Source organism: Cetorhinus maximus, unplaced genomic scaffold (assembly GCF_964194155.1).
Source record: "Cetorhinus maximus unplaced genomic scaffold, sCetMax3.hap1.1 HAP1_SCAFFOLD_2421, whole genome shotgun sequence".
Lineage (NCBI taxonomy): Eukaryota > Metazoa > Chordata > Chondrichthyes > Lamniformes > Cetorhinidae > Cetorhinus > Cetorhinus maximus.
The window spans coordinates 1,397-17,786 of record NW_027598360.1 but is presented as its reverse complement, the minus strand read 5'-3'; the positions used below and the strand labels follow the sequence as shown (position 1 = coordinate 17,786).

General features: G+C 52.4%; 1 protein-coding gene across 1 annotated transcript in view; it reads right to left on the bottom strand.

Annotated features, from left to right (window-relative positions):
• Window positions 1–15,933, bottom strand: part of LOC144677334 (myosin heavy chain, skeletal muscle-like) — a 28,543-nt gene extending 12,610 nt beyond the window's left edge. Inside the window, exons 1-7 of the mRNA XM_078537469.1 lie at window positions 15,473–15,933; window positions 13,963–14,089; window positions 13,073–13,191; window positions 11,352–11,548; window positions 6,014–6,197; window positions 3,936–4,101; window positions 956–1,080 (exon numbers count right to left, since the gene is read on the bottom strand). Of these exons, the coding sequence (XP_078393595.1) occupies window positions 956–1,080; window positions 3,936–4,101; window positions 6,014–6,197; window positions 11,352–11,548; window positions 13,073–13,191; window positions 13,963–14,089; window positions 15,473–15,712 (1,158 nt within the window). The 5' untranslated portion in view covers window positions 15,713–15,933. The remainder of the gene's footprint in view (window positions 1–955; window positions 1,081–3,935; window positions 4,102–6,013; window positions 6,198–11,351; window positions 11,549–13,072; window positions 13,192–13,962; window positions 14,090–15,472) is intronic.
• Between the last annotated feature and the right edge of the window lie 457 nt (window positions 15,934–16,390).

The window sequence follows — 16,390 nt, the reverse complement described above, 5'->3', positions numbered from 1 at the left end:
AGGTACAGCACGGGGTTAGATACAGAGTAAAGCTCCCTCTACACTGTCCCCATCAAACACTCCCAGGACAGGTACAGCACGGGGTTAGATACAGAGTAAAGCTCCCTCTACACTGTCCCCATCAAACACTCCCAGGACAGGTACAGCACGGGGTTAGATACAGAGTAAAGCTCCCTCTACACTGTCCCCATCAAACACTCCCAGGACAGGTACAGCACGGGGTTAGATACAGAGTAAAGCTCCCTCTACACTGTCCCCATCAAACACTCCCAGGACAGGTACAGCACGGGGTTAGATACAGAGTAAAGCTCCCTCTACACTGTCCCCATCAAACACTCCCAGGACAGGTACAGCACGGGGTTAGATACAGAGTAAAGCTCCCTCTACACTGTCCCCATCAAACACTCCCAGGACAGGTACAGCACGGGGTTAGATACAGAGTAAAGCTCCCTCTACACTGTCCCCATCAAACACTCCCAGGACAGGTACAGCACGAGGTTAGATACAGAGTAAAGCTCCCTCTACACTGTCCCCATCAAACACTCCCAGGACAGGTACAGCACGGGGTTAGATACAGAGTAAAGCTCCCTCTACACTGTCCCCATCAAACACTCCCAGGACAGGTACAGCACGGGGTTAGATACAGAGTAAAGCTCCCTCTACACCGTCCCCATCAAACACTCCCAGGACAGGTACAGCACGGGGTTAGATACAGAGTAAAGCTCCCTCTCTACACTGTCCCCATCAAACACTCCCAGGACAGGTACAGCACGGGGTTAGATACAGAGTAAAGCTCCCTCTACACTGTCCCCATCAAACACTCCCAGGGCAGGTACAGCACGGGGTTAGATACAGAGTAAAGCTCCCTCTACACTGTCCCCATCAAACACTCCCAGGACAGGTACAGCACGGGGTTAGATACAGAGTAAAGCTCCCTCTGCTGGGATTGCCCTACCTCAGCCTCCTCCAGAGCTGTCTGCAAATCCTGCTTCTCCTGTTCCAGCTGTTTCCTGGCCTTCTCCAGCTCATGGATGCTCTTCCCGCCTTCAGCCAACTGCTCCGTTAAGTCTGAAATCTCCTCTGTGAAGAAAAACATCGGCTTAACTCTGTCACTGACACACTCCATCCCCTGAGACCATCAGCAGTACTGAGGGAGAGCCGCACTGTCGGAGGGTCAGTACTGAGGGAGCGCCGCACTGTCGGAGGGTCAGCACTGAGGGAGAGCCGCACTGTCGGTGGGTCAGTGCTGAGGGAGAGCCGCACTGTCGGTGGGTCAGTACTGAGGGAGAGCCGCACTGTCGGAGGGTCAGTGCTGAGGGAGCGCCGCACTGTCGGAGGGTCAGTGCTGAGGGAGAGCCGCACTGTCGGAGGGTCAGTGCTGAGGGAGCGCCGCACTGTCGGAGAGTCAGTACTGAGGGAGAGCCGCACTGTCGGAGGGTCAGTGCTGAGGGAGAGCTGCACTGTCAGAGGGTCAGTGCTGAGGGAGAGCCGCACTGTCGGAGGGTCAGTACTGAGGGAGAGCCGCACTGTCGGGGGGTCAGTACTGAGGGAGAGCCACACTGTCGGAGGGTCAGTACTGAGGGAGAGCCGCACTGTCGGAGGGTCAGTGCTGAGGAAGAGCCGCACTGTCGGAGGGTCAGTGCTGAGGGTGAGCCGCACTGTCGGAGGGTCTGTACTCGGAAGTGATCCCTATGGAACTGATAAAAGTTTTTGTGTGCGTGACTGGGTGGACACAGAGATTGTTTTTGCTGTTTGGAGAATCAAAAACATTGGTGGGGGGTGACACAATCTCAGGGTAATGGGTCAACCACTTTGGTCGGAGATGAGGAGAAATTTCTTCAGTCAAAGGGCGCTGAACCTTTCGATTTCTCTACCCCAGAGGGACATGGATTTTCCATCTTTAAATACATTTAAGGCTGGGTCAGGCCTTGTTTTGTTCTCCCTGGGAATTAAGGGATATCGGGATCGGCCGGGAAAATGGAGTTGAAGTCCAAGATCAGCCATGATGGTATTGAAGTGTGGAGTAGGCACATTATTTTTGGTTACCATGTGGTTAATAGTACAGTCCAGGGTTCAACTGGAGTCTAATAGTTCACATGATGGTCTAAGGGTCACCTAGAGACTAATGGTAAATAGGAGCCTTCTCAAGTCAACTAGAGACTAACGTTGCTCATCCTGGTCTTCGGGTCACCTAGAGACTAATGGTAAGTAGGAGACTTCTCAAGTCAACTGGAGACTAACAATGCTCATCCTGATCTTCGGGTCACCTAGAGACTAATGGTAAGTTGGAGCCTTCTCAAGTCAACTAGGCTCTTAACGATGCTCATGCAGATCTTCGGGTCACCTAGAGACTAATGGTAAATAGGAGATTCCAAAGGGTCATGGAAACGTAGAAACTAGGAGCAGGGAGGAGGCCATTCGGCCCTTTGAGCCTGCTCTGCCATTCATTATAATCATGGCTGATCATCCAACTCAATATCCTGCTCCCGCTTTCTCCCCATATCCTTTGATCCCTTTCATCCCCAAGAGCTATATCCAACTCCTTCTTGAAAACATACTTGGTCTCAACTACTCTCTGTGGTAACGAATTCCACAGGCTCACCACTCTCTGGGTGAAGAAATTTCTCCTCATCTCAGTCCTAAATGGTCTACCCCGTATCCTCAGACTGAGACTCCCTGGTTCTGGACTCCCCCCACCACCATCGGGAACATCCTTCCTGCATCTACCCTGTCTAGTCCTGTTAGAATTTTATAGGTTTCTATGAGATCCCCCCCTCATTCTTCTGAACTCCAGTGAATATAATCCTAACCGACTCAATCTCTCCTCATATGTCAGTCCTGTCATCCCAGGAATCAGTCGCTGCACTCCCTCTATAGCAAGAACATCCTTCCTCAGATAAGGAGACCAAAACTGCACACAATATTCCAGGTTGTGGTCTCACCAAGGCCCCTGTACAATTGCAGCAAAGACATCCCTGCTCCTGTACTCGAATCCTCTGGCTATGAAGGTCATATTAGCCTTCATAAATCAAAGCATTGAGTATAGGAGTTGGGATGTTATGGTTGAGGTTGTATAAGACATTGGTGAGGCCAACTTTGGAGTATTGTGTGCAGTTCTGGTCGCCTAACTACAGGAAGGATATCAGTAAGATTGAGAGAGCGCAGAGAAGATTTACTAGGATGTTGCCGGGTCTTAAGGAGTTGAGTTACAGGGAAAGATTAAACAGGTTAGGACTTTATTCCTTGGAGCGTAGAAGGATGAGGGGAGACTTGATAGAAGTTTACAAAATTGTGAGGGGTATAGACAGAGTAAATGCGAGTAGGCTCTTTCCACTTAGATTAGGAGAGATAAACACGAGAGGACATGGCTTTAGGGTGAAAGGGGAAAGGTTTAAGGGGAACTTCTTCACTCCGAGAGTGTGGAACGAGCTACCATCTGACGTGGTGGTAAATGTGGGCTCACTCTTAAGTTTGAAGAATAAATTGGATAGATGCATGGATGGGAGAGGTCTGGAGGGTTATGGACTGGGTGCAGGTCAATGGGACTAGCGGAATAATATTTCGGCACAGACTAGAAGGGCCGAATGGCCTGTTTTCTGTGCTGTAGTGTTCTATGGTTCTATGGTTCTAACATACCATTGGCCTTCTTTACCGCCTGCTGCACCTGCATGCTTACCTTCAGCGACTGGTGTACGAGGACACCCAGGTCTCGTTGCACATTCCCCCCTCTCCCAATTTATAGCCATTCGGATTATGATCGGCCTTCCTGGTTTTGCTACCAAAATGGATAACCTCACATTTATCCACATTAAACTGCATCTGCCATGCGTCTGCCCATTCCCTCAGTGACTAACGGTTAAAGACGCTGATCTTGAGACAATGAGCGAGTAATGGTCAGTGAAACAATTCTAGCTCACCGGACAGATATCCCCTACCTTGGAGGATCTTGTTCTCCCTCTTGAGGGTCTCGAGTTGGTCTAGGGCTTCCTCGTAAGCGTTCTTCAGTTTGAAAAGCTCCGTGCTGAGCGAGCGAGTGTCCTTCTGAGCTGCCTCCAACTCGCTCTGTGACTCCTCGTATTTCTGTTTCCAGTCTGAGAGCACCTGAGGGGGGGGGACAGCAAGAGGCTTCAGCAGGAGTGGGGGAACGTAGACCAGCGAGTATTGTCCCCAGTTCTAGGGACCCGAGATATGTTGATTTTGGGGGTCACCTAGAGACTAATGGTAAATAGGTGAGTTCACAACTCAACCAGAGACTAATGGGGGTACATGCTGGTCTTAGGGTCATCTGGAGACGAATGACAAATTATGGAGTCCAAGGGTCAACGAGAGATGCCGAGCTTGGGGGCACGAGGACTTTAGGAAGCATCTCAGGGCCTCGGAGAGAGGGCAGAGGGAGTCTGTTAGAACGGAGTGAGTTCCTTCCGAGAGAGGGGGGGGGGACACACACACGGGCCAATTGGGGATAGAACAGCAGTATCCCAGGGTCACCTAGAGACTAATGGTAAAATCTTTGGGTCAATTCGAGGCGAGTGATAAACATGCTGATCTTAGGGTCACCTAGAGATTAATGGTAAATAGCAAAATCCTAGGGTCACCTAGAGACTAATGGTAAAATCCTTGGGTCAATTAGAGGCGAGTGGTAAACATGCCGATCTTAGGGTCACCTAGAGATTAATGGCAAATAGCAACATCCTAGGGTCACCTAGAGACTAATGGTAAAATCCTTGGGTCAATTAGAGGCGAGTGGTAAACATGCTGATCTTAGGGTCACCTAGAGATTAATGGTAAATTGCAAAATCCTAGGGTCACCTAGAGACTAATGGTAAAAATGTTAATCTTAAGGCCACCTGCAAACTAGTGGTAAATAGGATTCCTAAGGTCAAATAGGGATTAATGGTATACTTGCTGATCTTAGGGTTACCTGCAGGCTAATGGTAAATAGTACAGCCCTCGGGTCAACTAGAGATTAATTGTAAATAAGCTTATATTGGGGTCACCTGGAGGCTAATACTAAATATGAGTGTCAGATCAACTGCAGCCTAATGGTACACATGCTGACCTTAGGTCACCTGCAAACTAATGGGAAATAAGAGAGTCCTAGGTTCGATTTGAGATTAATGGCAAATATGTTGATTTTGGGGTCACCTAGAGACTAATGGTAAATAGGAGAGTTCACAAATCAACCAGAAACTAATGGGGTTACATGCTGGTCTTATGGTCATCTGGAGATGAATGACAAATATGGAGACCAAGGGTCAACGAGAGAAGCCGAGCTGGGGGGCAGCTAGGGCGCAATGGGAAATAGCAAAATCCTAGGGTCACCTAGAGACTAATGGTAAAATGTTAATCTTAAGGCCACCTGCAAACTAATAGTAAATAGGATTCCTAAGATCAAATAGGGATTAATGGTACACTTGCTGATTTTAGGGTTACCTGCAGGCTAAGGGTAAATAGTACAGCCCTCGGGTCAACTAGAGATTAATTGCAAACATGCTTATCTTAGGGTCACCTGGAGGCTAATACTAAATATGAGAGTCAGATCAACTGCAGCCTAATGGGTCACATGCTGACCTTAGGTCACCTGCAAACTAATGGGAAATAAGAGAGTCCTAGGTTCGATTTGAGATTAATGGCAAATATGTTGATTTTGGGGTCACCTAGAGACTAATGGTAAATAGGAGAGTTCACAAATCAACTAGACAGTGATGGGGGTACATGCTGGTCTTAGGGTCATCTGGAGACGAATGACAAAATGGAGACCAAGGGTCAACGAGAGATGCCGAGCTTGGGGGCAGCTAGGGAAATAGCAAAATTCTTGGGTCACCTAGAGACTAATGGTAAACGTGCAGACGTTGGAGACAGATAGGGAGCAATTCTACTGCGGTCCAGCTGATCCCGTTGGCAATTTTAAGAGGGCGCTGGACGGCTTCTGGAGGGACTTAGAGAGTTAGGGACGCAATGGGCCGAGTGGTCTCCATCGGCGCTGTCAGCGTCAACAAAAGGTGGGACTGACCTTGTCAAAGTTGCGCTGTTTCTTGTCCAGCACAGCTGCAGCCGCGTTCGACCGCTCCACGTCGATCATCAGGTCCTCGATCTCGTTCTGGAGCCGGTGCTTGGTCTTCTCCAGCGAGGAGCACTTGGCATTCACGGCTTCCACTTGCTCCTCTGCCTCCTGTAGCCGCTGTGCCAGCTTCTTCCTGCCCAGGGAGGTGTGAGGGGGGGAGGGGAGGGGTAGTAAACCACTGTGCCATTGACTGCCCCTCCCCTAATTGCCCCCTTGAGAAGGTGGTGGTGGTGGTAAGCCGCCTTCTTGAACCGCTGTGGTGTAGGTACACCCACCGTGCAGTTAGGGAGGGAGTTCCAGGATTTTGTCCCCTGTGTGGTGTAGGTACACCCACAGCGCTGTTAGGGAGGGAGTTCCTGGGTTTTGTCCCTGTGGTGTAGGTACACCCACAGCGCTGTTAGGGAGGGAGTTCCAGGATTTTGACCCCTGTGGTGTAGGTACACCCACAGCGCTGTTAGGGAGGGAGTTCCAGGATTTTGTCCCCTGTGTGGTGTAGGTACACCCACAGCGCTGTTAGGGAGGGAGTTCCAGGATTTTGTCCCTGTGGTGTAGGTACACCCACAGCGCTGTTAGGGAGGGAGTTCCAGGATTTTGTCCCTGTGGTGTAGGTACACCCACAGCGCTGTTAGGGAGCGAGTTCCAGGATTTTGACCCAGCGACAGTGAAGGAACGGCCGATATATTTCCAAGTCGGGATGGTGAGGGGCTCGGAGGGGGAACTTCCAGGTGGAGGGTGTTCCCCATGTGTCTGCTGCCCTCGTCCTTCTAGATGGTAGCGGTCGTGGGTTTGGCCGGCGCTGTCGAAGGAGCCTTGGTGAGTTGCTGCAGTGCATCTTGTAGATGGTACACACGCTGCTGCTACTGTGCGTCGGTGGGTGGAGGGAGTGAATGTTTGTGGATGGGCTGCCGATCGAGCGGGGGCTGCTTTGTCCTGGACGGTGTCGAGCTTCTCGAGTGTTGTGGGAGCTGCAACTCATCCAGGCAAAGTGGGGAGTATCCCATCACACTCCTGACTTGTGCCTTGTAGATGGTGGACAGGCTTTGGGGGAGTCAGGAGGTGAGTTACTCTCCGCAGGATTCCCAGCCTCTGACCTGCTCTTGTAGCCACAGTATTTATATGGCTGGGTCCCCAGTTCAGTTTCTGATCAATGGTAACCCCCAGGATGTTGATAATGGAGGATTCAGTGATGGTAATGCCATTGAATGTCAAGGGGGCGATGGTTGGATTCTCTCTTGTTAAAATTAAACATTTAACAATCACTCATTCAACCTCACTCAACTGGATCAGTGCATCCAATTCTGGGCTCTGCACTTTAGGAAGGATGGCTTAGAAAGGGTGTGAGTAGATGCTTTTAATTTATTCCTTCATGGGCGTCGCTGGCTGGGCCCAGCATTTATTGCCCATCCCTAATTGCCCCTACGGAAGGTGGTGGGTGAGCTGCCTTCTTGAACCGCTGCAGCCCCGTGTGGTGTAGGTACACCCACGGTGCTGTTAGGGAGGGAGTTCCAGGATTTTGTCCCCTGTGTGGTGTAGGTACACTCACGGTGCTGTTAGGGAGGGAGTTCCAGGATTTTGTCCTTGTGGTGTAGGTACACCCACAGCGCTGTTAGGGAGGGAGTTCCAGGATTTTGACCCAGCGACAGTGAAGATATAATGTTATTGGAATTTATTGTAAGATAGTGGTATCTGTGTTTATATGTGTGTGTGTGTGTGTTTGTGTGTGAGACTTAATTGGATTAGAGGCAGCTGGTCTGAAGGCTTTGATGTAAACATGGAAAAACATGGGGGAAGTTTAGGATGTAAGATATAAAAGGGCATTTGCATTTTTAAATGAACCAGGCGAGATTGTTTTCAAAGGAGGGGTGAAATTTGTCGCCCAGCCAGGTGAAGTTAAGAAACAGTGTGTTTACTTTTCCCCAAATATGACCGGTAAAACTTAGCGCTATGAGAGGGTTTTATTATCAGGGAGATGAAGTCCAAAGACATAGTGGAACAATGGGTATGTCCATTCAAAGGGGAAAATGTAAATAAAGGAGTGAAGGCTGTGCGCAAGGATGTGTAAGATCTAAGAAGTGTGAAAAGTTTTCAGCATCTGTACCTCAAGCTGCTGTTTCCAAAGGGCTGAAGTTAAGGAAACTCACTTTGAATTCGACTGGTTTAGGGTATTGTGTCTCACTTTGCCTGGGTCGTTTAAAATCTATGTGCCTTACCGTTGCCTTAAAGGAGGTGTAACTGGGAGTAAGACTGATTAAGGGGATTATAGTCGTAAATTTGTAGATCTACGTATGTGTTTAAAATCATTTCTCTTATTGATAAATGTTGAATCTGGTTTTGTGAAAAAAACCTACAAGACTCGGTGGTCTTATTCCTACTGAATTCAGGGCCCGCATCTCAAAACTTGTCCAAGTGGCAAAAGAAGTTGTGACAGTTGTTTCCAGCTGCCCTCTGGGATCGGGGCGGTGAGGGGCTCGGAAGGGGGAGCTCCCAGGTGGTGGGTGTTCCCCAATGTGTCTGCTGCCCTGGTCCTTCCAGGTGGTAGGAGGTGCTACCATCACCCGCAACCCCCCCCCTTCCCCAACCACCACCCACCCCACACCCACCCAAGGCCACGAGGGACTTCAGTCAACGTGGAGAGGCTAGCAGAAGCTGGGATTGCTCTCCTTTGAGCAGACGAGGCTGAGGGGGATGGGGGGGAGATTGGGATCTTGCTGTGCGATTTCAGTTTCGGGAGACGGCCAGGCGGCGGTTGTTTTTTTTGCTTTGGGGGGTCCGCGATTGTCTTCAAGCCCGGCGTCAAGCCCCTCAGACAGCGAAACCTTCTGTTCGTCTTATATATTTGTGGTAACTCAATATGAAAAGGAACAAAAGGTTTGGCTGTCTGGAGGAATACTGCGGGGGGTATCGCCGTCTGGGGTGGGTTGCCAGAGACACTGGAGGGGACAGGAGGAGGGCCCTTCAGCCCCTCTCTCCTCGAGCCTGTTACACAGGAACAGGAGGAGGCCATTCAGCCCCCTCCTCGAGCCTGTTACACAGGAACAGGAGGAGGCCGTTCAGCCCCCTCCTCGAGCCTGTTATACAGGAACAGAATGAGGCCATTCAGCCCCTCCTCGAGCCTGTTACACAGGAACAGGGTGAGGCCATTCAGCCCCTCATCCAGCCTGTTACACAGGAACAGGAAGAGTCCATTCAGCCCCTCTCCTCAAGCCTGTTACACAGGAACAGGAGGAGGCCATTCAGCCCCTCATCCAGCCTGTTACACAGGAACAGGAAGAGTACATTCAGCCCCTCTCCTCAAGCCTGTTATACAGGAACAGGAGGAGGCCATTCAGCCCCCTCCTCGAGCTTGTTACACAGGAACAGGAGGAGGCCATTCAGCCCCTCGAGCCTCCTCTGCCATTCAGTCCATAGAGTGCACCATGGGTGGTCTAAAGAGTGTTTTGAAAAGCTGCAAGGAAACCACCAGATCTTTATATTCCAGCCCTCTGAATATCAACATCCTGGGGGTTACCATTGACCAGAAACTGAACTGGACCCAGCCAGATAAATACTGTGGCTACAAGAGCAGGTCAGAGGCTGGGAATCCTGCGGAGAGTAACTCACCTCCTGACTCCCCCAAAGCCTGTCCACCATCGACAAGGCACAAGTCAGGAGTGTGATGGGGATACTCCCCACTTTGCCTGGATGAGTTGCAGCTCCCACAACACTCGAGAAGCTCGACACCGTCCAGGACAAAGCAGCCCCCCCGCTCGATCGGCACCCCATCCACCAACATTCACTCCCTCCACCACCGACGCACAGTAGCAGCAGCGTGTGTACCATCTACAAGATGCACTGCAGCAACTCACCAAGGCTCCTTCGACAGCGCCGCCCAAACCCACGACCTCTACCATCTAGAAGGACAAGGGCAGCAGACGCATGGGGAACACCCACCACCTGGAAGATCCCCCCTCCGAGCCCCTCACCATCCCGACTTGGAAATATATCGGCCGTTCCTTCACTGTCACTGGGTCAAAATCCTGGAACTCCCTCCCTAACAGCGCTGTGGGTGTACCTACACCACACAGACAAAATCCTGGAACTCCCTCCCTAACAGCGCTGTGGGTGTACCTACACCACAGGGACAAAATCCTGGAACTCCCTCCCTAACAGCGCTGTGGGTGTACCTACACCACACAGGGGACAAAATCCTGGAACTCCCTCCCTAACAGCGCTGTGGGTGTACCTACACCACACAGGGGACAAAATCCTGGAACTCCCTCCCTAACAGCGCTGTGGGTGTACCTACACCACACAGGGGACAAAATCCTGGAACTCCCTCCCTAACAGCGCTGTGGGTGTACCTACACCACAGGGGACTGCAGCGGTTCAAGAAGGCAGCTCACCCACCACCTTCTCAAGGGGGTAATTAGGGATGGGCAATAAACGCTGGGCCCGGCCAGCGAGGATCACATCCCGTGAATGAATATTTTTTTCTAAAAATGCCCTTGTTCTAAAGCGATATTGCAATTCCCATCTCAGGCAATGGGGCGAGGTCAAACAATGAAAATCCCATCACCTTATGATCTGCCTTGGCCTTCTTGGCCAACTCAGCACCAGGCCCCAAATACAGCCTGGGCCTATCCTGCATCGCACCCCCCCCCCAGCCCAGGTACCGATGTGGCCTCCTTGGCCAACTCAGCACCAGGCCCCAAATACAGCCTGGGCCTATCCTGCATCGCCGTCCCCACCCCAGCCCAGGTACCGAAGTGGCCTCTTTTGGCCAAATCAGCACCAGGCCCCGAATGCAGCCTGGGCCTATCCTGCATCGCCACCCCACCCCCAGCCCAGGTACCGATGTGACCTCCTTTGGCCAACTCAGCACCAGGCCCCGAATGCAGCCTGGGCCTATCCTGCATCGCTGCCCCGACCCCAGCCCGGGTACCAATGTGGCCTCCATGGCCAACTCAGCACCAGGCCCCAAATACAGCCTGGGCCTATCCTGCATCGCCGTCCCCACCCCAGCCCAGGTACCGAAGTGGCCTCTTTTGGCCAAATCAGCACTAGGCCCCAAATACAGCCTGGGCCTATCCTGCATCGCCACCCCCCAGCCCAGGTACCGATGTGACCTCTTTTAGCCAACTCAGCACCAGGCCCCAAATACAGCCTGGGCCTATCCTGCACCCACCCCACCCCAGCCAGGGTACCGATGTGGCCTCCATGGCCAACTCAGCACTAGGCCCCGAACGCAGCCTGGGCCTATCCTGCACCGCCACCCCACACTCTCAGCCCCTCCCCCCCAGGTACGTACTTGGCCTCCTCCAGCTCCTCAGTGCGTTGGATGGCGTCGGTCTCGTACTTGGTCCTCCAGCCGGCAACCTCAGAGTTGGCCTTGGAGAGGGCGCGCTGCAACTCGCCCTTGGCTTCCTGCTCCTCCTCGTACTGTTCGCGGAGGAGGTCAGAGTCATGGCGGGCTGACTGCAGACTGTGGGCCAGAGCATTCTTGGCCTGTGTCAGGAGAGAGAGAGAGAGGGGAGAGAGAGAGGGAGGGAGGGAGAGAGGGAGGGAGGGAGAGAGAGAGGGGGGAAAGAGAGAGGGTGAATGAAAGGGAGGGAGACAGAGGGGATGGATTGATGGAGAGGGAGGGTGAGGGAGCGAGAGGGAGGGGGGTGAGAGGGAGACCGAAGAGAGAGAGAGAGGGGGGGAGGAAAGAGGAGAGGGGAAGGTAGGGAGGGAGGGTGAGAAAGACAGGGAAGGGAGGGAGGGAAAGAGAAGATGAGGAGAAAGGGAGAGAAGGTGGAGAGAGAGAAGGGGGAGAGGGAAAGAGAGAGGGGGAGAGGAAAGGAGGGAGGAGGGAGAGAGAGAAGAGGGGAGAAAGAGAGAGAGGAGAGAGAGGGAAGGAGAGAGAGAGGGAGGAGAGAGGGAAAGAGAGAGAGCCGAGGAGAGGAAAGAGAGGGAGAGAGAGCGAAAGAGAGAGAAAGAAGAGGGAGAGGAAAGGAGAGAGAGGGAGGGAGAGACAGAGGGGAGAGAGTGGGAGGGGAGAGGAAGGAGAGAGAAGGGGGAGAGAGAGAGAGAGAGAGAAAGTAGAGAGAGGAGGAAGAGGAGGGAGAGGTAGGAAGAGAGGGGCAGTGCAGAGAGAGAGAGAGAGGGAGGGATAATGTGGAGGGAGAGGGAAAGAGAGAGAGAAAGGGGAGGGAGAGAAAGATGAGAGGAGGGAGAGAGAGAGGAGAAGAGAAAGAAAGGCAAAGAGAGGAAGAGGGAGAAGGTTGAGAGAGAGAGGAGGAAAGAGAGAGGGAGGGAGAACGTGGCAGAGGGAGAGAGAGAGAGAGAGGAGGAAAGAGAGAGAGAGGGAGAACGTGGTAGAGGGAGAGGGAGAGAGAGAGGAGGAAAGAGAGAGAGAGGGAGAACGTGGCAGAGGAAGAGAGAGAGAGAGAGGAGGAAAGAGAGAGAGAGGGAGAGCGTGGCAGAGGGAGAGAGAGAGAGGAGGAAAGAGAGAGAGAGGGAGAACGTGGCAGAGGGAGAGAGAGAGAGAGAGAGAGAGGGAGAACGTGACAGAGAGAGAGGGAGAGGGAGAGAGAGAGAGAGAGGGAGAACGTGACAGAGAGAGAGGGAGAGAGAGGGAGAGAGAGGGAGAACGTGACAGAGAGAGAGGGAAAGAGAGGGAGAGGTAAGAAGATGATGAAAATCCAGTTTTGGTGCATCAATGGATTGGGAAAATTCCATCCATCGCTTCACAGGGATCCCGGGATGGGGAGGAGAGTCGGGGCTGAGGGGCCAGAGCCCAGGAATCCTGACCACACGCTCACTCCGAGTGCCTGATCTCGGTCTCCATCCCTCCCACCTTGAACATGTCGCACAGGAACAGGAGGAGGCCATTCAGCCCCTCTGCTCGAGCCTGTCGCACAGGAACAGGAGGAGGCCATTCAGCCCCTCCGCTCGAGCCTGTCGCACAGGAACAGGAGGAGGCCCTTCAGCCCCTCCACCTCCACCCCCACCCCACCCACCCCGCAGAGCCTCTCGGTCCCGTCTCACCTTCAGTTCCTCCTCCAGTTGCCTCTTCAGGTCCTCGATATGCTGCGTGTAGGAGAGTTTCCCTCGGGTCAACTGGGAGATCAGCGCCTCCTTCTCCTCCAACTGCCTGACCAGCTCTCCTGGGAAGGGAAGAGGGCGGACAGAGTTGAAGAGGAGGAGGCCAACCACGGGGTCAGGGGGGAGCGGGGCTTGGCCTGGGACCAAGGTGGGAAGCGAGACCCCCGGAGCCTCAGACGAGCGGATAGCTTACCGAGGGGGTTTCAATGTTGCGATGGACGTTGGGAATGGTTGGTCAGGTAAGTAAGTAATCGAAAAGGGGGGCCATTCAGCCCGTCCGGACTGTGCTAGCCCCTCCACGAGGACAGTTCACCCTGTCCCCCAACCCCCAGAACCCCACACGTTCTCCCTTTTCCCATTACAATCCGGTTCCCTCTCCATCGCCCCCCGATTGAGCCCTTCTCCCCTACCCACCCTCTCGGCCAACGCCTTCCAGAACCCCCCGACCGCTCGCCGCGCGAGAATGTTTCTCCTCGCGCGTGTGTGTGGGGCCCTCGCTCCTTTCTACCTGATCGCCTCGATACCCCCGCCTCCCTCCCCTCCCTCCCTCCCTCCGCTTCCCCATCCTCCTCCCGCCGAAGGGGAAAGGTTTCTCCCTGTCGACTCTGTCCCAGATTCCCCTCCCTTCCCCCACCCCCCCACCCCAACTCGATCGAACCTCCTCTCGAAACCTTCTCTCCTCCGAGGAGGACAGTCCCTATCCCAGCCCTTCCCCATCGCTCGAAGACCCCCCCCCACCACCGATTGAGCCGAGGTGGACGGGTGTCGGACTGGGATGTGGAAGGGGCTACATCAGGGCAGGGCAAGGCTGCCCTTCTCCCGGGTCAGCTCACCGTTTTCCGTCTGGAGCTTGGCTTTGTTGGTGGTGAAGTCGTTGATGGCCCTCTGGCCCTCCTCTGAGCGAGTCCGGTAGTCGTTCATCTGGTCCTCCAGGGTCCGGCACGTCTTCTCCAGGTTCACCTGCAACAGCGAGGGGAGCCTCGTACTCATCTCCCGACAACCCTTCCTATCTCTGTAACCTCCTCCAGCCCCCTACGTCCCTCTGAGGTCTCTGCACTCCTCTTGCACATCACTCAATTTTCTATTGCCCTCTCTGATTACCAGAACTTACCATTGATCTCTAAGTGACCTTTGGATTTTCCCATTTACCATTAGTGTATTAGTTACTATTAGTCTAACATTATTCTAGACGGCCCTCAGATTTTACTATTTACCATTAGTCTCTAGGTGACCCTGAGATGCACCCATTTACCATTAGTGTATTAGTTACTATTAGTCGAACATTATTCTAGACGGCCCTCAGATTTTACTATTTACCATTAGTCTCTAGGTGACTTTTGGATCTCCCCATTTACCATTAGTGTATTAGTTACTATTAGTCTAACATTATTCTAGACGGCCCTCAGATTTTACTATTTACCATTAGTCTCTAGGTGACCCTGAGATGCACCCATTTACCATTAGTGTATTAGTTACTATTAGTCTAACATTATTCTAGACGGCCCTCAGATTTTACTATTTACCATTAGTCTCTAGGTGACCCTGAGATGCACCCATTTACCATTAGTGTATTATGTTACTATTAGTCGAACATTATTCTAGACGGCCCTCAGATTTTACTATTTACCATTAGTCTCTAGGTGACCTTTGGATCTCCCCATTTACCATTAGTATATTAGTTACTATTAGTCGAACATTATTCTAGACGGCCCTCAGATTTTACTATTTACCATTAGTCTCTAGGTGACCTTTGGATCTCCCCATTTACCATTAGTATATTAGTTACTATTATTCTAACATTATTCTAGACGGCCCTCAGATTTTACGATTTACCATTAGTCTCTAGGTGACCCTGAGATGCACCCATTTACCATTAGTGTATTATGTTACTATTAGTCGAACATTATTCTAGATGGCCCTCAGATTTTACTATTTACCATTAGTCTCTAGGTGACCTCTGGATCTCCCCATTTACCATTAGTGTATTAGTTACTATTAGTCTAACATTATTCTAGACGGCCCTCAGATTTTACTATTTACCATTAGTCTCTAGGTGACCCTGAGATGCACCCATTTACCATTAGTGTATTAGTTACTATTAGTCTAACATTATTCTAGACGGCCCTCAGATTTTACTATTTACCATTAGTCTCTAGGTGACCCTGAGATGCACCCGTTTACCATTCATCTCTAGATGACCCTGGGATTTTACCATTCGTCTCCTGGGTAATGCCCAAATGCTCCAGTTTAGCATTAGTCTCTAGGTGACCCTCACACTCTCCAGTTTATCACTCGTGCCTCGATGACTCTCGGATCGTGCCATTGATCTCTGGGTGACCCTACCTTCGCCTTTACGACCTGCTCCATGCTGGAGGACACGTCGTCCAGCTCCAGCTTCAGCTCACTCTTCTCCTTCTCCAGCTTCTGCTTGACCCGCTGCAGGTTGTCGATCTGCTCGCCCAGCTCTGCCGCCGAGTCCGAGTGCTTCTTCCGCAGGGCGGAGGAGGTGGCCTCGTGCTGCAGGGTGGCCTCCTCAAAGTCCCGGCGCAGCTTCAGGAACTCGGCCTCCCGCTTCTTGTTCATCTCCAGCTGGGCCGAGGTGGCCCCGCCCGCCTCCTCCAGCCGCTCGCTGATCTCCTCCAGCTCGCGGGACAGCTCGGAGCGTTGCTTCTCGATCTTGGCCCGGGCCGTACGCTCAGCTTCCAGCTCCTCCTCCAGCTCCTCGATCCGCGCCTGAGAGAGAGAGAGAGAGAGAGAGAGACACTGGAAGGGGAGAATTTAACAGCATCCGCCACTCTACACCCAACTCCCCAAGAGCTCACTGTCAGCCCCTCAAACCGTGCCCGAAAGACCAGAGGGCAGAATTTAACGGCATCCGCCACTCTACACCCATCTCCCCAAAACCCTCCACCCCTCCAATCTCACTATCAGCTCCTCCATCTGCATCCGAGAACAACAGAATTTAACAGCATCCGCCACTCTACTCCCAACTCCCCAAGAGCTCACTGTCAGCCCCTCAAACCGTGCCCGAAAGACCAGAGGGCAGAATTTAACAGTATCCGCCACTCTACACCCATCTCCCCAAAACCCTCCGCCCCTCCAATCTCACTATCAGCTCCTCCATCTGCATCCGAGAAGGACAGAATTTAACAGCATCCGCCACTCTACTCCCAACTCCCCAAAACCCTCCGCCCCTCCAATCTCACTACCAGCTCCTCCATCTGCATCCGAGAAGGACAGAATTTAACAGCATCTGCCACT